The 23,099-nt window shown below is 41.2% G+C and overlaps 2 protein-coding genes and 1 pseudogene across 2 annotated transcripts; 2 read left to right on the top strand and 1 right to left on the bottom strand.

Moving 5' to 3' along the window:
* On the top strand, window positions 1-1,440 carry LOC125893845 (serum amyloid P-component-like; annotated as a pseudogene).
* A 1,742-nt stretch (window positions 1,441-3,182) lies between these two features.
* LOC125893844 (serum amyloid P-component-like) lies at window positions 3,183-4,616 on the top strand. Its single transcript, XM_049584777.1, has 4 exons — window positions 3,183-3,272; window positions 3,594-3,651; window positions 3,829-3,931; window positions 4,025-4,616. The coding sequence occupies exons 2-4, from the start codon at window positions 3,594-3,596 to the stop codon at window positions 4,533-4,535; spliced, it is 672 nt and encodes a 223-aa protein (XP_049440734.1). The 5' UTR covers window positions 3,183-3,272; the 3' UTR covers window positions 4,536-4,616.
* A 3,259-nt stretch (window positions 4,617-7,875) lies between these two features.
* LOC125893212 (phosphatidylinositol 4-phosphate 5-kinase type-1 alpha-like) lies at window positions 7,876-22,524 on the bottom strand. The gene is made up of 16 exons (XM_049583774.1): window positions 22,409-22,524; window positions 17,562-17,596; window positions 16,651-16,743; window positions 16,331-16,461; window positions 16,113-16,230; window positions 14,859-15,011; window positions 14,381-14,680; window positions 12,147-12,382; window positions 11,966-12,049; window positions 11,792-11,840; window positions 11,543-11,627; window positions 11,020-11,187; window positions 10,771-10,903; window positions 10,512-10,565; window positions 9,732-9,831; window positions 7,876-9,606 (listed from the first exon to the last, which is right to left on the bottom strand). Exons 1-16 carry the CDS (start codon window positions 22,452-22,454, stop codon window positions 9,604-9,606), a joined length of 1,788 nt encoding a protein of 595 aa, XP_049439731.1. The 5' UTR covers window positions 22,455-22,524; the 3' UTR covers window positions 7,876-9,603.
* Window positions 22,525-23,099: the final 575 nt, after the last annotated feature.

Raw genomic sequence — 23,099 nt, 5'->3', positions numbered from 1 at the left:
ATGATGAAAGCAGATCAAACAACCTGTCTCAGACATAAATGCAGGTCAGACATCCTGAAACTGAGGCGTCCAGGGCAAGAAGCTGACACGGCCACAAGGTAAGAACTCTATACAGCTTAAACGTGAGAGTTTATCAAATTCATTTTCAAGTTGGGTCATTTGCTGTTTGCATCTGATCTTTTATATTCTGCTGATTTGTTTAAATTTACTGTCATAGTATAAATAACCAGTTAAATGAAGTGATATTTATTGGTTAATGGGGACAAAATTACATCCTTTTACAAAAAGAGAACCTCCAGATGATGCCAGTTGGTAATGAATGCAGGCATTATTGAGCTGAAGTGATTGTATGACCATAAACTGCAAAAACAACTTACATTTTCCATTGACACTGAAATACTGGCTTTTTGAAATCTCAGATGAAGAGCCTTTTACTTTTGATGGTGATGGTTGCAACATGTTGTGCAACACCTGAAGGTACGTCAGTCTTTCTTAATCAACAAAGCTGTGTTTACAGACAATGATGTAATATAGATTGAACCTTTTTGTTTGTTTCAACCACAGAACATTTTAGTTCATGTAGTCAAGTCAGTATTTTTGCTCTTAAAGTCCTCCTCTTAAAGATTCTCTGGTTTGATTTTTCCACCTGTGCAGATCTGTCAGGCAAAGTGTTTGTCTTCCCAAGGAGGGTACAACAGATTATGTGAAGCTCCTGACATCTAAAACTGAATTCACTTCTCTGACTACCTGTCTCAGGTAACTGGTGGTGCAACCAGAAAGCTTCTTTATTCATAGTAATGTTTGAAGAGTTGTTTGCCCCAGTTTCTCACAGCTGGCACATCTGCTCAGATTCCAAACAGATATCACCAGGAACTACGGGCTCTTCTCTATGGCTACTCCTCGCACAACAATGCCTTCCTGATCTTCAAGCTTAATTCAGTTGACCACATCAGGATAGAAGTTGAGGACACTAAATCTGACTTCCTTTCGCTGTCATTTCCTCCAAACACCTGGCACTCTATGTGTGCCACCTGGCGCTCTGACAACGGATTGGTTCAGCTGTGGGTGGACGGCAAGGCAACCATCAAGAGATTCATCAGAACTGGGACCATCACTGGAGAACCTATCACCATCCTGGGCCAAGAGCAGGACTCCTATGGCAAAGGTTTCGATGCAGCTCAATCTTTCATTGGTATGATGACTGACGTCCACATGTGGGACTATGTCCTCTCCACCTCTGAGCTCAAACACTATATGGATCATGTGCACTTCACTGCAGGCAATGTGTTCAACTGGAGAGCCCTGGAGTACACTATCACAGGGCAGGTTTTGGTGGAGGAACAGTCGGAAGTTATGTAACAGGATGTAAAGCAGTGACTTATGTTCCTTGGAGATGATTAGGAGATAATTAAATGATTAAAATCTCTTCAGATCCTTGAATGATGCAGTTCTTTTTTTTTTTGATTAATAAGAGGACAGTGTGCAATGACATTAATCAATTACAAGACATGAAAACATGGTTGCACCAGATTTGGCAAAACGCTAATTTCCATCTGCAGTCCTACACATAACAAGTAGACGCAATAAATTAAATTCAAGTTGCCATGCAGACTACAGTAAATCCATGTGCCTAATACTGTATGACAGAAGCATTAAGTACACACTGCACGGTACATAATACAATATGAAATGAATAATTACTGTAAAAAATGACAAGATTACTGGTGCTGATGCTTTACATAAACCAAAAAAACACTAAGCGGCGGTCAAAATACAATATTTAGTACAATAACTATATTTTCCAGTGACCAACTTAACAATTTCTCTGCCTTACACAATAAACATGGCAGGCACGGGCTGCATAATACAATTTACAATAAGAAATATACAATACACATCACACATGGCAGAGTCGCCCTGCAGTTTGGGTCTCTGTAGGAAATCTTTTACTTAATCGGGGGGGCTTCTTGTGCCACATAAAGTCAGCAATTATTTTATCCAGGTTCTTAAAGAAAGTGTTATTAATAAAAAATTGGGATTCACTGAAGAATAAAAATTTAGGAAGTGTGTTCCTTTTTATTGGAATAATTCAGCCAGTAAGTGAAATAAGGAGATTTGACCACTTTGCAAAGTCTTCTGTCTGTTCAAAGAGTTTTAAAAAGTTGTGTCTGAACAAATCAGAGACTTTTTGGTGACCATAACCTCCAGGTACCGAAACTGTGTTACCAATTCAAACAGAAGGCTCTTCTGCATGCCTATGTGGGAAGCCATTAGGCAGAGAGAGCACACCACTCTGCCCTTCCACGTGCAAATGAAGAAAGCCTGAGGTAAAGAGAGCAAACCTCCCTGCCCTTCCATGTGCCTACATGGAAAGCCTAAGGCAGGGAGAGCAGCAGCAGAGACCCCCCGGGAACAGAACAGAGCAGCATCAATGACAAACAGAAATCACACTGTTAAGTCAGACACAGCATGAAAAGGAGGAGCTGGGGTGGAGGCGGGTTGCAAAGCGGCTTGCAGAGGAAGCAGCAACAGTAGGCAGGCCAGAGCAGCTTAAATAGGGCACCCTGAATGAGATTCGCCACTTGGTTGCACATAAAGGAATCATGTGATCTGTCAGCTGACTCCCTTCCATCAATCAGCTGCTCCATCAGTTGATTGGCTGATGAGATCAACTGATGTAGCTGAGATGTTAGCTGAGCTTGACACCGTGTCCTGCCTGAACCAACGCTATGCTCAGTTTTTGTCATTACAAAGAAAGTTATGTATCGAAAAGGTACTGTTGGGTACTGGTACCGAATTACAGGTATTGGACCCAGTACCAGTAGCCTAGTGGTTTAAATGTGAAAAGTGCCCAACTGAAGGTGTGTGCATGCATCATGACATGTACTGATAACAAAGCAGGCATTTAAGGACACTGTAGGCCTGTTTGTTCAATGAGAATAATAAGATAGGCTACCTCTAAAGGGCGCTGCCATATATTAAAGACAAACAACACGTGTGCAAATGTGACCAATAGGTGTTCTTTGATAGGAAAAAAAACACCTTCCTTGGAGCAAAAATGAATTATGTAAGTGTAACATGAGGATATAACCTTATGTACCCTTTCAGACCCAAAAAGTTCCCCCCTTTGTTGTTTGATGCACCCTGTGGTTGGGAAATAGTCCACAGTCCTTCATGATGAAAGCAGATCAAACAACCTGTCTCAGACATAAATGCAGGTCAGACATCCTGAAACTGAGGCGTCCAGGGCAAGAAGCTGACACGGCCACAAGGTAAGAACTCTATACAGCTTAAACGTGAGAGTTTATCAAATTCATTTTCAAGTTGGGTCATTTGCTGTTTGCATCTGATCTTTTATATTCTGCTGATTTGTTTAAATTTACTGTCATAGTATAAATAACCAGTTAAATGAAGTGATATTTATTGGTTAATGGGGACAAAATTACATCCTTTTACAAAAAGAGAACCTCCAGATGATGCCAGTTGGTAATGAATGCAGGCATTATTGAGCTGAAGTGATTGTATGACCATAAACTGCAAAAACAACTTACATTTTCCATTGACACTGAAATACTGGCTTTTTGAAATCTCAGATGAAGAGCCTTTTACTTTTGATGGTGATGGTTGCAACATGTTGTGCAACACCTGAAGGTACGTCAGTCTTTCTTAATCAACAAAGCTGTGTTTACAGACAATGATGTAATATAGATTGAACCTTTTTGTTTGTTTCAACCACAGAACATTTTAGTTCATGTAGTCAAGTCAGTATTTTTGCTCTTAAAGTCCTCCTCTTAAAGATTCTCTGGTTTGATTTTTCCACCTGTGCAGATCTGTCAGGCAAAGTGTTTGTCTTCCCCAAGGAGGGTACAACAGATTATGTGAAGCTCCTGACATCTAAAACTGAATTCACTTCTCTGACTACCTGTCTCAGGTAACTGGTGGTGCAACCAGAAAGCTTCTTTATTCATAGTAATGTTTGAAGAGTTGTTTGCCCCAGTTTCTCACAGCTGGCACATCTGCTCAGATTCCAAACAGATATCACCAGGAACTACGGGCTCTTCTCTATGGCTACTCCCTCGCACAACAATGCCTTCCTGATCTTCAAGCTTAATTCAGTTGACCACATCAGGATAGAAGTTGAGGACACTAAATCTGACTTCCTTTCGCTGTCATTTCCTCCAAACACCTGGCACTCTATGTGTGCCACCTGGCACTCTGACAACGGATTGGTTCAGCTGTGGGTGGACGGCAAAGCAACCATCAAGAGATTCATCAGAACTGGGACCATCACTGGAGAACCTATCACCATCCTGGGCCAAGAGCAGGACTCCTATGGCAAAGGTTTCGATGCAGCTCAATCTTTCATTGGTATGATGACTGACGTCCACATGTGGGACTATGTCCTCTCCACCTCTGAGCTCAAACACTATATGGATCATGTGCACTTCACTGCAGGCAATGTGTTCAACTGGAGAGCCCTGGAGTACACTATCACAGGGCAGGTTTTGGTGGAGGAACAGTCAGAAGTTATGTAACAGGATGTAAAGCAGTGACTTATGTTCCTTGGAGATGATTAGGAGATAATTAAATGATTAAAATCTCTTCAGATCCTTGAATGATGCAGTTCTTTTTTTTTGATTAATAAGAGGACAGTGTGCAATGACATTAATCAATTACAAGACATGAAAACATGGTTGCACCAGATTTAGCAAAACACTAATTTCATCTGCAGTCCTACACATAACAAGTAGTGTGACATGAATTTCTGCACACTTGAAATAAAATAATTTGGTGACCTCCTTGCAGTAACCCTGACGACGCTCTAGAGGTCGCTGACCCCCACTGAAGACCCAGGAATTAGGAAAACCCTGTTTGTGTCCAGGTTTTGTCAATTTTTAACAAGGTAGGAACTATGGACAACACTGTCCCAACCGCCCCTGGATAATTGTCCTAATGCAGGGAGAGCAGACATGCTTTCGCCTCCTGTGCTAGCTGCCAACAAAAATTGCGACAGCTAACATTAGCATGAACTGACAGGCCAGAAAATAAGCTTTCCAACAAAATGTGAATAAAATGTGAGGAAGAGTCAGAATGTGTCCACTGAAGTTGAAAGTGAAGAGAGCACAGCTGAGTATGAGCATGGTGAATGACATGGGCATAGTTGCGTTCTGACTTGTTTAAAAAGCATTATGCCCCCACCGACCCCGCAACAGATAGTTGTCTAATACACATACACAAAAGGGCCAAAACCAAGATTTAGAAAATATGTTTAATCCTTTAAAATCAGACATGAAAACATCACCACCACATAACTGAAACATGGCAGGAGGGACAGGCAGCACATATTGCATGAGAAGGCATTTCCGTGACTCCTATGTACATATACACATTTTATACACAGTAAAAATATAGTAATTGAAGCATCGTAGGACAACCAGCAACGTTGGCTCGTGAGCCGTGTGAAACATTCATGTAGAAAAAGCGTGGGAGATTAACAACCCAGAATAATCATGGAGCGAATATATCCGTCATATCACAATCTAAACATGAAATATAAAAAGTGAAATTGTCAAATAGTCCCCCTTCATAGGCAACACACTATAAAGTTTCAGACATCCTTCTGTCAGTATACAGTATACGTACAATCATCTAAAAAGTACATAATACAACTTTTATCAACTCAGCCTGCAGCAATCAACCATATCAATAAATATTCTTCTTAGAGCTGAAAGGTGGCAGATTGTGGTTCATATTGCATTACTTCAAATATACTGTAGTGTCTACGCTGAGTGCACCGCCCTTTAAGCACCGTTGGATGATGTTTCTCTTGTGCCATGGTGTAGTACATAACAACTGCAACAGAAGTGATCTGCATCTGCAATTACACAGTACCACCCATCAAAAAAGAAAAAAAAAAAGTTACATCATCAAAATCCAGGTGTCACAAAATATAATCTGGATTTTTCTGATGAGACAGAATTTATCTATAGGAGTGTTTTCTTTGGTGGCTGTTTGACTTCTGATCCAACTAAATACAACTTTAAACTGATCTGTCGGAAATCATTTCAGCGTAATACCAGAAACAATTCAAGTACATCATTCCACCTACACAAGGGTTGTATGTAATGGGCTCTGAAGGCTACTACATTTGTAGTAAATTTAACTTGAATTTCACAGGAATGTGGAGTTCAATCTTGAAATGTCTCAGGCCACAAAGTAAACCGATTCTTCCATAAAGAAACAAACATTTTATGTCAGATACAGCTTATCAGACGTGAAATGATTTAGCAAACAAAACAAAACATCCAGTTTAACAATAGATCCTTAGAAACACAGGTCGACCCAGTGTTATTACCATGTACAACATTATCAGTCCATGCAGGTATCGAGGAGTGCCTCATTTCTTTTTCATGTACTGGATCCTGAAGAATCGCAGGAACTCTCCACTCCTTTCTTTGGTGCCGCGACTTTCTTATACTACAAAAGACTCAGTCCTAAATCCTTGACTGTGCATTGATGGACATGAGTTGTTTTCCTTCCTTTCTATGTTCAAAACTTGCATTTCCCCTTCTCCCCTCTCTGCTGCATAGACCAAATGTGCCTACAAAACATAGACAGCACTTCCTCAAATGAGATGATGTCTAAGAGCCCAGACACAGTAATAGACATCAAAGAAGTAGAGGCGACGAAGGCTGACTGTTGCGTCGCCTCACATCGCCTGTGTCACAGCCAAAAAGTTGCACTGAATGCACCGCAAAAATGGTAGCTAATGGCCGACTAGGACGTACTTTCAGTGCCTACATGAGAGGAAATAACTTCATACCACCATACTAGCAAAAACTATGGTGACAGATGCTCACCAACAGCCCAACGTTGACCAATGTGGTCAATGTGTTTGTGGTGTCCTGCTCACTGGCACTCATCAACAGTCATGAATGAATAAAATCACTTTGATTGGCAGTTCAGCTCAGTGCACAAAAGAGAAATGGAAGTGAGGAAAGTAAACAAATGTAAAAGTCACAAGGGTTTTGATTTGTTTTTATGCACTGTGCTCTTTTGGAGAAACCATTCTTATTTGTTTGTGTTACTGTTTGCTATTGCACAGTAAATATTCTTTCCTTTTTTGACGTGAGTGAGCTTATTTCGTTGGGGGCTGTACACATGCCACGTTTTTTGCACCCTCAAACTCAATGTTTTCAATGTAGACACATGGCAGACGCGCTCAAACGCCAGGGGTGACGCATACTCCTTACCAGCTGTCTATTTTGTGGGGCGCGGCTACTGCGCTCTGAGATAAACCGAGTAACTTTTGGAACACAGCAGCGTGCACCACATGTCATGTGACGAGGAACAACCAATCACAGCCAACAGATATCTTTCCCTTCTTCCGTAAATATCAGTCTGTGGTAAATATGGAAAAGTTGATCATGTTATTGCAGGGCTGCCAGAGCTTTACATCTATCCCACGGACCATAGGCCTACACACTTATAAACAGCACCAGGAAGAACATCAGCTCTGCACTCAGGATTTCAGGTAGACGGGCTACAGTACTGTGCTTGTTGACAACCTGCTGCGCACACTTAAAAGCTGCACCCAACGCCCGACCTCGCATTTTCTAGGCAGTTAAAGACGTGGCATGTGTACGGCCCCTTAATGTGCTAACTGGCTAACTAGCGTCTTGAATGCATCCTGTCTGTCTTCTGGTTTCCATATGTTTCCAAGTGTTTGTGATGTGTTCAAGTGCAACTTTTTGGCTGAGAGAAAGGCGACAAAGGCGTTGCCACTTTATGTGAATTTGGTGTGTCTGGGACTTAAAATCTTGAGTTTTGCTACAGTCACTTGGTAGTGATTCAAATGTCTATAACAGAAATATCGGGGGGGTGGGGGGGGGTGTCTGCCAGCCACCTCTGCAGCTTGTTTAGTGCCTTAAACATAAACAAAAACATTCTGTGAAAACAAAGCATAATTATTATGAACAGCTGAGTAAAAGCTGAGTAATACTACATACAAAACATACAAATATTAGTTATACATGTGGTTGTTAATATTGGTCCAAGGGTGGATGTGGGCGGGGGTCATTTCTGTAACCAGCAGAAATGAATAATAAGAGACAGACATCCTTATTGTCTGACATGGGGACAGTTGAATGGATCAGCTGAGCTGATGAACCACAGTGACTGCGCGCCAAAAGGGATTGTACTAGTGTTTGCATTAAAATCTGAAATTCTTTGAAGCCCTGATTGTTGGTCCAGACATACAAATGGCAGTTTGATGACTTCAGCTGTAGTGATAAGGCAGGTTTTTTTGTGTGACTACAACACTAACCTGTAAAAATAAAAAGTCCATCACGTTAGGGAAGGGACAAACATGTAAAGGCACAGACATGACAGACGAATGACAGTAGCTGCTGGAAATTATTACTCCTCTACTAGCTTATTACCATGACTTCATTTATCAGCATCTACTGGCCGGCCATGCAGCCGACAGCTCTTCTCTCTGTGCTCATTTATAGCACATATGGTCACATCAGAGGGGGAGATTCTCAGGGTTGTACAAATGTGGTCTGCCATATTAATAAGACACGTTCTATATAAGAAAAAACATTGTAATGTACATTCAGCAGTGGCAAGATCGAGATGGACCTGTGCCGCACCGCCGTGGCTTCCAGCAGAATAACTTATGACAAAACGTGAAACAAAATGACCGCATAGGTCTGGTTTAACCCATCCCCCCCGATTTCAAACAAATACTGTACATCCACGATCAGTAAAAAGAAATGCATACATAATTGCAGAGTCAACAGCAGCAAGTGTTGATTCGAACAGGGACTGTTGATAGCTCAGAGTGCCCCGCTCATGAGGAGTGTCGCGGGGGGAAATGGATGTGCGGAGATGGGAACACTACAGTGTGAATCACGGAAATGTGAACCCACTTGGACTTCGCATGAATACAGAGGCTAATATTCACTCCTACAAACGCAGGCTCTGCCCTTCATGTGCTCTTAAGTGTGTGTGTGTGTGTGTGTGTGTGTGTTCTTGCTGAAATGCTGTCATCTCACAATCGCTTCATGCTGCGAAAAGTGGACACAATGACTGACTCTTCATGGATATTCTGACTGCCTTCACCATCCACTGGTGACTGTGTTCGCAGGCTTTTAACAATATACAACTAATCATTTTGTGTGTGATGTCATCAAAGCATCCTTGATGTTGAAGAGAAATGAAGAGAACGTGAAGAGAAATCTTTGTTTAGTTAACGTTACGCTGCCAGATCTAATAGGGAGCTGTAAATTCAGGGTCGTGAGCCTTTTATTCGGGTGTATATCAGAGACAACTGGGCTTTGGGATGTCGATGGTTGTGGAAAGTAAAGCCTACCGCACACCCTTCTTCTTCATGATCTTCCCACTGTTGATTTCTTCACTGTCACAGCCTCCACTGCACTTCGCTGCTTCATGCAGCGGTCCATGTATATACTGTACGGGTGAGAGAACAACAGAGGTGCAACGGAGGGTCCGTGGTGGATGCGTGACTTTCACTCTCTTCATCATTACTTCCGCCCACCTCACCTTGTCCAGAAATGCCTCGTCTTCACGTGTGACTTTTTACTGTGAAGATGACACTAACATCAGTATAATCAAGGTATATACAACTAACAAATACTGGCTGCTGCAACAATAACATTAGAATTCATTTTCAATTATGGAAACATGATGTCATCGCTTGGACTTACAAAGCAGATGTTGGTCTCAGGGATGATGTCTGAGAGTGAAATTACGTCTTCGTTTCCAGACAGGTTGCCCGAATTATCTACAGCACCTTCTGCACCCAAACTGGAAGAGAGAATTGATTGATTTTATTTGATAAATTGAAAGACAGCACACAAATGTGCATACAGTACTGAAATGTATCCAGTAAAAATCACATGACCTATTTCAACTGTGGTCCTTATTTCTAGGCTAGGAGGCTGGTAGGAAAAGAGAGTGCACCCAATATCCTATTTTTACACTAATACACCTAATAAAATACATATTTCTGTGGTGTATAAAATTATAAATGGTTTGTCCAGTCCTCCACTATATGACTTTGTTGATTCGTGCCCATCAACTTCTATTAGCTCCTCAAGAATATCCCCTATACAACATTGTAACATACCATTTTGCTGCACTGCATTAGAGCTATCAGCTGTTCCTGTAAAACAGCCTGCCTGATGGGAGGAGCTGCATTTCTATCTGCACTTTAAAAAGCAACTTAAAAACTCTTTTAACGTCTGCTCAGCTCTGTGCTCACTGACCTTGTATTCTTATTGATGGTTCATGGCTGACAAGCACATATTTATGATGTGCTAATGTGTGAAGCTTTGTGTTGCGTATGCTGTGTGTTCTTTTTTGCAAAACTTACATAGACCTTGTAAAATCTCAAACCATAATAAGGTTCGTCTGTTGAATAAAAGGCAATTGATACTTGAGTCTAGCGAGGCTGTAATGTTATGACCTATCACTGCCTTCTGTACCTGTGGTGGTCAAACTCTGTGTTTGCTGATTTGTGGACCTCCACCCCCACAGACCTGTGGAGAAAAGTCAGAGCACAGAAAATTAAGCGTGAAAGTGAGGTGGTGTGATATAATGCCTATGTGTGCCTATTATAATACGGAAATGGAGGCCAGCCTTGGGGAGGGGCGGAGTGGGTTTGGATGTTGTGGGTTCAGAGTGATCTGCTCCATGTTTCTTGTTATTTGAAAAGAATAAAAAATTAAATAAATAATGCTTTACCGTAGGGGGGGAGAAGTTGAGGCAATTCCCGTGCTGCCTAGTGATGAGGTGGACAGGTTCGCCTCATAGTCAGCAGGGTTTTCTCCCAGAGGTGGAGTCCTCGGAACAAGATCTGGTCTACCCGACTGCACGCCTGAGAACAATAAGAAACCAAATTCCAACACCAGTATCTCCAATCTGAGCACAGGAAAGACAACAAAATAGAACTTAATGTTCTTGTGACTTTGTTTTAGACGTCTCAATTCTTACCACAGTCAGCCTCTGAATCTGTGCTTTTGAAGTGGCTGTGGTAGACTAGTCTGGAGTCAACCGACTGTCCTGTTGCGTGGGAGAGCGGGGTGGGAGCTCCCAGGGTGGGGGCCCTCCTAAGGCCTCCCTGACCTCCACCACGACTCTTCTTTGATGGTGATGGTTTTACTGAAGAAGATGGAGGAAAGAAAAGTGGAAATATTCAAAACATGCACCTTGACTTTTCACCACTGGGATTTCCATGCTGTCAATGCACCAGGCTATTAAATGAATACTTCAGCCACAAATTACAAGTGTTTTAAATAATAAGGTTTAGCAAAAATGCACATCTTTGGGAGGCACTGAGCATATGACTGGATAAATTAGACTTTGATTATACTGCAGGAGTTGTGTGAGCACTGTAAACTGTTTAATGTGGACCGCCTTTTTAACACAGTGTGAGTGATAGACAAATGATTTTTTTGTGGGTGAAGTGTTGCTTTAACTTCAGTACATTTAAGAATACACACACAAGCATACTTACGTGGAATTTTCTTGAACACCGTGTTGCACATAAATTGCTGGAAACGATCTGCATAGAAGCCAGGTCTGTGAACTGACACTGTGTCCTGAAGTAGTAAAAGAGAAACAGAGTCATTAGATATTCATGTCTCTATAAGCAAAACTGCCTTAGAACAGCACCTACTACTTTTTTTGTGCTCACGACTATCAATACTCTGCAATTTATCTTAATTAAGTTAATGAGTGAAAATGTCTAAAAATGGGCTCTTACCCCATCATGGACCAAAGCCTTCCAGGAGTGCTCCAACTTCTTAATAAACCTAAATAATGAGACAGAATAAAAGTATTTACAGGAGGTTACATAAATGGGTTATGTAGATGGGAATCTTGCTTGAATTCAAAAGCAATGTTTTACAAGTAGCTGATTTGGCTGCTCTGAACAAACCTGTAGGACTGGAGGATGTCAATGATGCCAATGTAGATCAGCAGCCTCTCTCCTTTACTGTTACGCGATGGAATACCGCCCATGCTGGAGGGACAAGGCCAGAGGATCAGCAGCTGATCATTATATGTTCTAGCCACAGATTCAATACAAACACTTGTTTAAATTCAGGAATGAGACTCACTGATCTTCTGAATCCAGAACTCCCTTGCCTCGAGCCTCCCCCTGAATGGACTCCATGGCTGTACAATACAGACTTTTCTGAGCTTGTGGCCGGCGCTGATCTGGGGTCACTGCTCCCTCCGACCCCCCGCTGTCGCCCGAGTTGCCCCCGCTACGCTCCCGCTCTCGACTGGCTTGGTCCATGTTGTGGATGCCCATCAACAGACTGTAATCCATGATCTTGAAACTCTGCAAGAGCTGCATGAAACAGAGAAATACAATACATGAGCAGGAGCAAGCCCTCATGTCTTAACAATCACACTCACAGTTTCCCAGACAACACCACAGACTCTCAACAACATTAACAGATATCAAAGTGAACTCAATTTTCTGCTGCTTTCAGTATAGTACTAGAATACTACTGCTCATGCAGGCAATGTGGCTGCTCTAACCACTTAAAACAAGCTCTGAAATAAAAAGCAAGAGGTTCTGCAACGCATATACACTGCTTAAGCAGGCAGTGTGGCCTGGGCATAAATTAGAGTGAGATATACATAAGCCATACCTGCAGCAAATTAGACAGCGACACATATCTCACATAATAGTGTACACACACACACACACACACACACACACACACACACAGAAGATAATAACTCAACACAGAGCGGTCATGGTGATTGAGATACCAGAGACAATAATAAATGAGCGGTGAGACTTCGATTTATACCTCTGTGATGTAAACTTAAGTGGGCTGTGGAAGCAAAGTAACGGCGACCACAAAGCAACCACAAAGACAGATTAGCCTCTAATGGACAGAGATGTTTTGATGAATAAATTACATGCAGCCTCTGTTATATAACTCGTTTGGCTTTGTCAAATCCGAAAGCCGACATTATACACCACAACTGCAATTTGAAAAAGGTATCATCCCTCAAAGTATTAGTTTACAGTGTCATGCAAGCTTGAGTCATCTCTGCAACACTAGACTGTCGGTGATGCCAGCAATAATGGAGCTTAACACTGAGTGACAAACAACACTGTCTAACAACACTGACTAATCGCCTTGGAACAAACTGAAAATTATAGACGTCTCTGTAAAAAAGAAAAAAAAAAACAGCGAGTTAAACAGCAAAGAACTAGTGTTTTGTTTCCAAGAAGCTTATCGCACCTACTGCTTAGTCTGTCAAGCTGCCTGCAGAATATCACAGAAGTTTTTATTACATTTGTTGGTACCCCAAAGAGTAAAAAATATCCACTATGTAATTAGTAAAAAAATAAAATACTTGTTTTGATGACTCAAAGAATCAAAAAGATCCAAAAGATCAGATGCATAGAATAACTTTGGATCTATAAAGGCTTTCATATATCTTCACACTGTTTTATGAAATGATATTAAAAGACTTGGGGTCTTTTACATTCGGCACAAAACAGCACACAGTGCAGCGCAACTCTCATTGCTCATTTCAGACCAACGCAGTTGCCATTTTCGCGCACAGCACCCACATCATGTAAGAAGCAAATGTACATGCACCTATCTGTGTATTCATGGATGTGTTGGTCTTAAAATGAGAGAAAGCGAATGCACCATTGACCAACAAAAACCTCATCTAAAGTCAGTATAGGGCACATTATTCAATAGTTCAGACAGTGAGATGCACCATCATAGCTAAGTTCACAACATGCACACACTCTGCTTGTTACACACACACAGGGATGCACAGATGGGTTGCGAGTGGGTGAAATAATTTATCATTAATGAGAAAACTATTATTGCATTCTCTAAAATGAGCATGGACAAGTTTATCACTACAGCTTTTAGTGTGTCTGCATGTAAGTATTTGCTGCAATGACATTACTGCCCGCGGGTGCAAACACATCTGGCTTTTAAAGGGTATGAGAGATAACGCTGTGATTGGTTTAATTCAACTTATGATTAATTAAGGGACTAAATGTGCCATGCACTTTAGACTATGTGTTATACATCATTTAAATAGGGCCCTTAATGTTCAGGCAGTCAGATTCTGTGCATCTATTTGGAGGAAAACACAGTGTCTTTTATGTGAGGGCACAATGATAATGTATTCTGCTGGTGTACGATCGCAGCTTGTTTAGGAATTTTAATAGGCTTATGCTTCTTGTAACAATGCACATGAATGTGTTCTGTAATCCCATGTGGGCTGAGAGGCTCCAATGCACAACACTTAAATACAAAATGAATCAAGTCAATGGAAAACAAGTGTCTCTGTGACTCACCAAGCAGTCCCTCTGAATAGTCTTGCACAGGGCATTGTAGTTGTCCGCTTCCAGCAGCAGACCATCAGGCAGGTCCTGGATGAAGTCCAGGTCTTTGTAAATGGGAACCGCCTTTTCTCTCTCCTTGGGGGAAGCTCGTCTCTTATAGGTGGAGCCCTTCAGGTCGTATTTGAGGTGCATGGGGATGATCCGGGGCAGGAGATTGTTCATCACTACAATACGGATATTCTTGCCCCCTGCCTGAACGCAATACAGTCCGTAGAACTTGGGTAGCAGGGTGCGCTTGTTTTGGTTTATGTTCTGTGTGGGAAGAGGATTATAGAAAGGAGATATACGACACGCTTAAATTAGGAAAAAAAATATTAGAGCTCCCACTCATTTAAGCCTCCTACTCTCATGATAATTATAGTTACTGCAATAATTATCACTCGTATTGAGCACGCTCCCACTTTGTGTGGTATTCACTCGTCAGGCTCACCATGAAGTATCCAGGCAGCAGTTTCTGGAGGAACTCTGCCTCTTTGTGCTGAACAGTCTTGATAATGAACTCATCATCACTGGAGACATAGAAAAGGGATCCGCTGGCCCCGGGGTTAGACAGCTCGATCAGTGGCTCGTTACACAGAGAATACTTTGAGAGGAAGAGGAGTCTGCATTAGTGTCAAATTGAGACAAAGCAAACATCTTTGGGATAATCAGTACTCTAATTTAACTAAACCTGCAGTTCTTAACCAAATCTAGGGGTTGGGTGTATAAAATAGTTATGGTGTGTTCACTCTAACAGTGAAGCAAAATGTCTCACATGGCATGATTACATACAAAGTATATGCACAGACACGAATTAACTGGAATTTGCACCAGGTGATGCTAACAACCCATTTTTGCGCTATTTGCAGGAGTCAAATTTTTTCAACTTGCACTAGAACTTCATGTGTAGCTGTGTTGTGAAAGCCTGTCAGCACTGAGATCTGGTTGAGATTCCAGAGAATAAAAAATAAAAAATAAAAGAATAAAAAATCTCCATTGTTTGTGGACACCTGGAGCTCTACGACTTGACATCAGTACTGTATAGAGACACAACTAACACTGTAATAAAGGCATCACCATAGGCCACCTGATATAAACAACAGACTTCTGACACTAGCCTCTTTTACAATGCCTGCTCAAGGTGGGAATTTCACACTGTTGCTCCACATCGCCTTGCAGTATTAAAGGTGCAGTCGTGAAATGGGGGATCAGAGTTGTCTTGCCTTTAAGCTAGCAATGCTAAATCAATGTCTGTGTAATAAGGACAGCCAAAAGGACAGGACAGGTGTGATGTTTTGACGATGTGTTGTGTGTGTGCAACAAACTGCCGGGAGACATAAGCCCCTTTTACACTGCCAGATTTTCCACGAATGTTGGGCCGTTGTGCCGGCCAGCTGCGAGCGTTTAGACACACAGAGCCATGGAAAAGGAATGCCTTATTATTGCAGGAAAAAGGCCACTTAAGTTTTTGAGAACAAAACTACAGGGAGCTACAGGGACAAAAATCTGTCTGGCAAAAGCTGTTACAGTAAACGAGAAAGCTCTTCAGGCCTCATTGGAGTCTCAGACACTTTTCATATGCATAGTATAGTTGTGAAAGCCACTGAACCAAACCATTTTACAAAAGAAGAAAAGGAACGGTGACTGAATTCATAAAGAGAGCAGCTTGGAAACATGGCAGTGTGTGTTGCGTTTAAGTACTGACCAGGTAGTCATCTGGCCGAATGCCAAACAGTTCTCTGAAGTAACGAAAGGCAATAGGAGCATAGGTCTTGAAGCGAAAGTCACTGTAGTGATGAGCAGGAGTCAGATTACTGCCTTCACTGAAAACACATGCGAGAGAGAGAGAGAGGCTATTAAACTACATGAGATCAAAAACCACAAAATCTAAATGTTTATTCAGCTACACCTTCTGTTACCAACCTGGGGAAGAAGATGCTTTCAACCACCACAAAGTCCTGCATGAGAACATCCCTCTCCGCCTTCTGGCTCAAGCTGCCAACTGTGTGAGTGATGCCCAGCTGGATTGCACCTTTTAGGGCAGACGACGTCGTCTGGGGGAGTCAGGGAGGAAAAGATAGTAAGCACTGAAACAATATTTTACCCCTGTGACTTCTGCTGTTTCACTCACTATTCCTGAGATGTCCGGCGACAAGAAATTCCTAAACTAATTTTAGAATATATAAACACCTAACACCTTTTCCACATTTCACCTCTGCTGCTGACCCCCAGCCTGTTCTAACCTTTTTATAGGTGGTCTCTCCTGTGGTGGTCTCGACCCCCCGGTGTCCGATGGTCTTCTTCATACTCTGATGTGTGCCTGAAGAGCCAGGCATCTGAGGAGAGGGGCGGAGGGAGAAACATTTAGGGTCTGGTGAGTGCTTGTGAAAATAGAAGACAAAGAGCTTCACATGACAACTTCATCCTGACAAGTTGCCAAAATCTCAGCAAGGGTCAACTTGTTTGGAGACAGAAGGGAGTGAAGGCAATGTCAGTTTGTCATATTTTAACTATGTGTGACTAAGGATGCCATGCTGAGGAAATTTTCCCACTGGTTAATAAACTTGTATCAACACCAGTGTTACCGATTACACAAGAAAAGACAAAAGAGTACTGTATAAAATTGCTGCCAATGCAAACTCAACATTTCCTGCTGCTGCAGCTTCACATTAAAAGCATTTAACTACCGAAACTTTAAACATTCTATGACATTGTCTTCTATCAACAACCTGAGCTGTTGCATTTCAATTATCACATTTAAATATATTTATTTATTCTATACGTAGCCAGGAGGGTCCCATTGAGATACAAGATCTCTTCTTCCAGGGAGTCCTGGCCAAGAGGTAAAAGGTTACAGTATCAACACTGTGGCATTACTGGTTCGTTTACCGGCCCTGGTACAGACAGTGTGCACAAACTCTCCAACAATACAATGAACCATTGACCACATGTCTTTGTCAGGCACCTGTTTTCACCTGTGTAATAAACATAAGACAGTCTCTTTCCTCTCAAGCTCATGATGATGCTCAAACTCTCTAAACCTTTTCTCTTTCTCTCCTCAGAGTCGACTGGATCAACATTTACTTTACCTGGGACTTGACATAATACAGAGGTATTTTCATTAATTCAGTGAGATCATGTCTGACGTCCTTACCTCTGAAGGGGCCATTTTTCGGATGCCACTGGTCCCTAAACACAGGAAAAACAAGTTAAATTGGGATTTACAGCATGTACCACTTAAATGCTAAAGCCATAGTTGGTAACTTCTATAAAAAAAAACCCTTTTATCATATTTGTTGAAACTGCCTGAGCTAATCTTCTGTCTCTGTCTGTCTGCCTTTCTGTGTATGAGTGTTTGCTTGTCTAGTCGTGATACTGGGGTATTACTAAAACAATATAGAAAAGTAAGTAGATCAGCGCTCTACTCAGTGCTCTAGCGATAGTTCTGGCTCTCTGGGAAGCCAACATGGCCGGCTTCCAGGCTTCAGGGTGCCTCGTCTGAACCCGGTGTTCCCACGCAGATACCGACATTTGGCACCTATTAATTTAACGCAAATTGCTACTTAATGGTACCAACATAAATTGGTTGGCATCCTTAAAAATTTTTTGGTGCTCAACCCTATCTGTTACTGCATTGCCAATTTCTCATCTCAAATGTTTTGAGAAACTTATTTTAGTGTACTGTTTGGCTGTAAAATGAGAACATTTGCTGCTGTTTTTATAAAGGCAACAGGGTCAAAAATGCTCTCATCTCACAACTAAACTAACACGATCATGTTTCTAAAAATGTGAGGTAAGAAACAGGCGATGCAGTAACAGAGTCTTGATTCATATTTGATTAGCATTGCCTACATCAGCAGTTTGACTGCAGTTCATAAACAGTGATTGACATGACTGACAGCTGCAAGTGGTAATGCCATTAAAAGCAATATGAATAGGCACAGTAACATGACTTTTTCAGTTTCTGTTGCAGGGATAAAGTGACAGTGTCAGCAAGTATATAAAAAAAAAAATAATAATTTCTTTTTTTTTTTAAATAAAAGTTACCAACTACAGCTTTAAGGAACAGTTGGTTCCCTTGGTCAGACTGACCCTAATTAAACCCATGTAAATGTCAACCCATGCAGTCAGTGTAAATTTGATGCGTGAAATAATTTTAAGAGACTTTGAGCTGGCATCTTTTAACATGGAAGAATTTATTAATGACTGTTTAAGAAAGCCTTTGCTGGTTAATTAGGAGGGATATTTCCAGCACTGGCTGATGACTACGACGCCAATGATGAGCCCAGACCTAAATGTGGCCACAGTAACTAACTGCTGCCCTCGATACACCAGCACTGTATGAACTGGAACTACTTCTCCCCTGAGCTGGCTGCTCCAGATTCATCTGGTCCCTAAAGATGTGCATATACAGCCACAACCTCCTTTCAAAAAAACTACAATTTCTTCTTTTTGTAACAGCCTACTTTGTGTCTCACAGTAACTTTGCTTTAATCATTTTCATTAACTCCAAATGCTAATGACAATAAATTGTTTGTTAAATGAAGCCATTCAGCAAACTCAGCTGATCAGCACAGGAGTAGTTCCTTGTAGGTAAGAAAAATGTCATGAATGTTACAGCCATCACCAAGCAAAGACCTCTGGGTGTGTGTAAAACTTGCTGGCTCGATAACCAAAGATAAGAAGTGAAATTGTATACATGACCCAGACTCATGGATCTATCCTCCTGGGTAAGCATGATAACAACCACAGCACACAGCAGTTTTGTAAGAGAGGCACACAGTTGAAAGAAAAGAAACACTCGACATGATTTCCTATGCCCTTACATAAACTTGCTGTTTAAACCTACTATCTCGCCCACTCTGCAGGCACCTCTAGCCTGTAACCAATGGCAACATGTACTTCAATGCTGCAGTGCCACAGGTCAATATATACAAAAGGATGCTGGGAAGATTATACACCTGTAGTAACAACCCTGTGTGTGAAAATTCATCTACGCCCATCAGTCTCAATCCAGAACGATGCTTGGTAAGTGGACCCGAGAAAGGTGGGAGTGTTAATAATAAGGCAGACTCACTGAATGCCATGCATCTTTTCTCAGTTAAGAGGGACACACGGCAATCCTCCGGGAAACAATGAGCATCATTCTGCCCACATTCCTTCTTATTATGTAAAACAACACACTATACCATCACTACTCATGCAGTTTCTGCTCACGCACACAGAAACACTCACGCACACCCATGCGAGTACCTCGCTGAAATGCTCTCCTCCAGAACTGAGTCCTAATATCTGTGGAGCAAGACATGGTCAGCCTAAATGGCTTAACCTGGTAAATGAGCAGTGCCGAACACAGTTACTGACCCCATATAGGTACAAGACAATGTGTTTTATGTAGAGCTGAAAGAAAGAGCTGAAACAATTAGTCGACTGATTAATTAGTTGTTAACTATTAAATTAACCACCAAAAAAAAGGTTACCAAATAATTGGTTTAAGTCCTTTGTTACAGGGGAAAACGGGTAAAAATTCTCTGATTCCAGCTTCTTAAATGGGAATATTTTCTTGTTTCTTTTCAACAATTCGAAACATTTAAGAATGTCATCTTGGGCTTTGGGAAAGATTGATTTTTCACCATTCTCTGACATGTTACTGTATAAACCAAACAACTTATCATTTATTCGAGAAAATAATCACATTAATCAACAATAAAAAATTAGTTATTGCAGCCCTACAGAAATGATCAATAAAGTCAATAAGAAAGTTAACCAGCAACTATTTTCATTATAGACAAATAATATTGTCACCTTTCAAGCAAAAATTCCTGACATTTTCAAGCTCCAGCTTCTTGTATCGAGAATGTCTTGCTTTTCCTTTATCATATATGATAGTAAATGATATCTTTGGGTTTGTGATTCATGGTCAGATTAAAAAAAGATGATGCCTTGGACTATGGAAAATTATGATGTGTAACTTTTTGCTATTTTTTGCTATCTTAAAGACATAACAGTTCATTGACTGATGGGGTGTAATGATACAATGTGGACTGACACATTGATTCAATGAGCAACGATCTAATATCATTGATGCAAAGTGAAAACAACGATACATATGATTATATTTAAGGTACACCTTTATTTTGAAATTCCCATGGCATGTCTGTGTCACCATTTCTGTCCAATCGTACCTCAGTCCTGAACAGTCAAATAATGACAGATATGAATGATGCCAAGAAAAAGATAATGAGGCTATTTACTGATATCATCTCATATCTATCGCAGGCCCCTGAACAGAATCAAATGAAAATTGTATCATGGCAGACTTTGTTATATTTGCAAATATTTCATCAATGTTCAAAGAATTGTTATAATATAGTATTGTGATAAAACATGTGATTCACACCCCTCTTGATTAATCAATTAAATAATTAGCAGATGAATCTATAATGAAAATAATCATCGACCACATTCCTCATTTTAACACACTGCAATTCATCCGAAGAGTCAATGTTGGACTAGATAATGACACACAATGTGCAGCAGATTCAGGGAAGGAATTACCCAACCCAACTCAACCCAATTACTTAAGAATGACTTTAGCTCATCAGCGTCAGGCCTTACGACAATAGGCAAACCATCTGTTCCTCTCTGTATACTCCACAACTCCCTGCCAGCCCTGATCACATGTAGCCTGCAGGCAACACAAGGCAATAATATGGGACACACACACTCTCCTAACATCATTTTCTGCCTGTGAATACTCCATAAATATACTAATTCTTGCCCTGGTGAGGAATCAAGGCCAATAAGGGCTGGTATACCGGATCCACATTATGTTACTGTCACTCATGTGTCTGTGAGTGTGTGTGTGTATTTCACTGAAAGCTGTATCTTGTATTTGTACACTCTCAGGCTCTCAGCCATGTGGGAGCCACAAGAGTGCTTTGAAGCCCCTATTTTTATTCACTGATTCAGACTGGGTGGTTACCACGGGAAGAGCAACTCCTCGCTATACAGGGGAAGTTAATAATGACACACAACTAAATGGATTAGCAAGATGCAATGTCCCCATCATCTGTTCTGTCTGGAAAATAAGACACCTCGAAAGCACTCAGACTGCCCACCACCCATCTGTATCTGTGTGGGCGCTGAAAACTCAGTCCAGTTTATAAGCAATCCACCATGCAAAGATCTTAAATTAGACATCCTAGATAAGCTGAACAGAGACAGCAGAATGAATTAAGGCTGTTTATTAAGCATGACAACCCTGTGTATATGCTTACAAGAATGCAAGAAATCAATAAGATCAATACTTGTTTTGATAATAAATCACCTCAACTGTGAAACTCTGAAAAGCAACATTAAAGGATCGAGGGCTGGTGCTGAAGGTACCAAATGGAAAACTGATATTTGTTGCTAGCTTTACCACAACCCTGTTAGACAGAGGAAAAGGAGGGTGTAACAGGCGAGGAAGGCTGGGGGGACAACAGGGTAGTTTCCCAAAGAAGGACAGACCAATTTTAAACAGCAGCCACTTAGGGCGTAGCATACATTTACTTAAAAAATACACCTATACATTAAATCTCATATCCATCCTCCTGCGTCCAGCTAACTCATTAGCATACAGACACCGTGTAACGGTAACCAAATTGCCGGCTTGATAACTAAACAAGCCACTTGAGCCAACGTGGTGCCAGGATTTATTTCTTTAACGTTACATATTAATTATCCAAAAAGGTAATTCGATATAAATATTGCCGGCTCGCTAACTAAAGCTTCGTGTGATTAAAAGCAACTGACCAACAAGGCTAAACAAGCTAGCCATTTCTTGGTTCATTTGTTAGGGTTGAAAAGCCTCGATGCTAACTAGCTAACTGGCTAACCGGGACGTGAGAAAGCCACAGTCACCGCGTCACGCCATCATCGTCGGTACAAAATGTTACACAGCTCAGTTTGTATGTTCGTTAAAAGACAATAAACGAGGAAGATTTATTGACTCAATACCTGTCGGGGCTGTTGATCCCGAGTCTGCTGTTCCAGCAGTCGCCATTACGATTTGACTGTTCTCATCACACAGACAGCACCGACAGTTGAGCTCTGATGCTCGTGCCGCAGCAGCGCCACAGCGCCCCCGGTGGACTGAAGGGGAACAGTTTCAGTTTGACTGTACCAGCACCTATTCATTTATTTACACAGCAAGTTTAAAAGTGAAAGGTGAGGTCATTCGGGACACTTTGACGTAGATAACAAAAAAAACACCTAAAATTCTACATGTTATTCCCAAGGTCTGAGACAGCCCAAAAATACTGTAAAAAATGAATCACTCTCTCTCAAATCCAAAAACTAGAGTGTTAAAACCCAAATTTGTGATGAAAAGATGGATCTGTGACATGGAGATGTCACAGATAATAATGACGGCACCCAGGTGAATGGTCTGAGTATATGCTCATTTGGGTACAAAAAAGAAAACGAACATTCTGTGGATCAAAAAAAAAAAAAACAGGCTCCCATTCATTGTCTATGTGGCTTTATACCCTATGACATCACAAGTTTTAGTCTTACTTCTCTTGTTTCTGGTTTTGAATGAGAGAGTAGCTCACACATTGTTCACTAATACTGGTTGAACTTTTCGAGGTCATGGAAATAACCTATTGTTTTGGGTTTTTTTTTTACCTGATTAAATCCATGTATAGCC

Source organism: Epinephelus fuscoguttatus, linkage group LG8 (assembly GCF_011397635.1).
Source record: "Epinephelus fuscoguttatus linkage group LG8, E.fuscoguttatus.final_Chr_v1".
Taxonomy (NCBI): Eukaryota; Metazoa; Chordata; class Actinopteri; order Perciformes; family Serranidae; genus Epinephelus; species Epinephelus fuscoguttatus.
Note: the sequence above shows the minus strand (reverse complement) of the source record. Positions and strands in the feature narration are given on the sequence as shown.

Coding starts and splice junctions, on each gene's coding strand:
- LOC125893212 (XM_049583774.1), bottom strand. CDS start 22,454: ATGGCGACTGCTGGAACAGCAGACTCGGGATCAACAGCCCCGACAG. Junction 17,597..22,408: donor GGGATCAACAGCCCCGACAG/GTATTGAGTCAA, acceptor TCCTGTGTTTAG/GGACCAGTGGCATCCGAAAA. Junction 11,188..11,542: donor GGTGTTCAAGAAAATTCCAC/GTAAGTATGCTT, acceptor CATCTTCTTCAG/TAAAACCATCACCATCAAAG.
- LOC125893844 (XM_049584777.1), top strand. CDS start 3,594: ATGAAGAGCCTTTTACTTTTGATGGTGATGGTTGCAACATGTTGTGCA. Junction 3,652..3,828: donor ATGTTGTGCAACACCTGAAG/GTACGTCAGTCT, acceptor CCACCTGTGCAG/ATCTGTCAGGCAAAGTGTTT. Junction 3,932..4,024: donor TCTCTGACTACCTGTCTCAG/GTAACTGGTGGT, acceptor ACATCTGCTCAG/ATTCCAAACAGATATCACCA.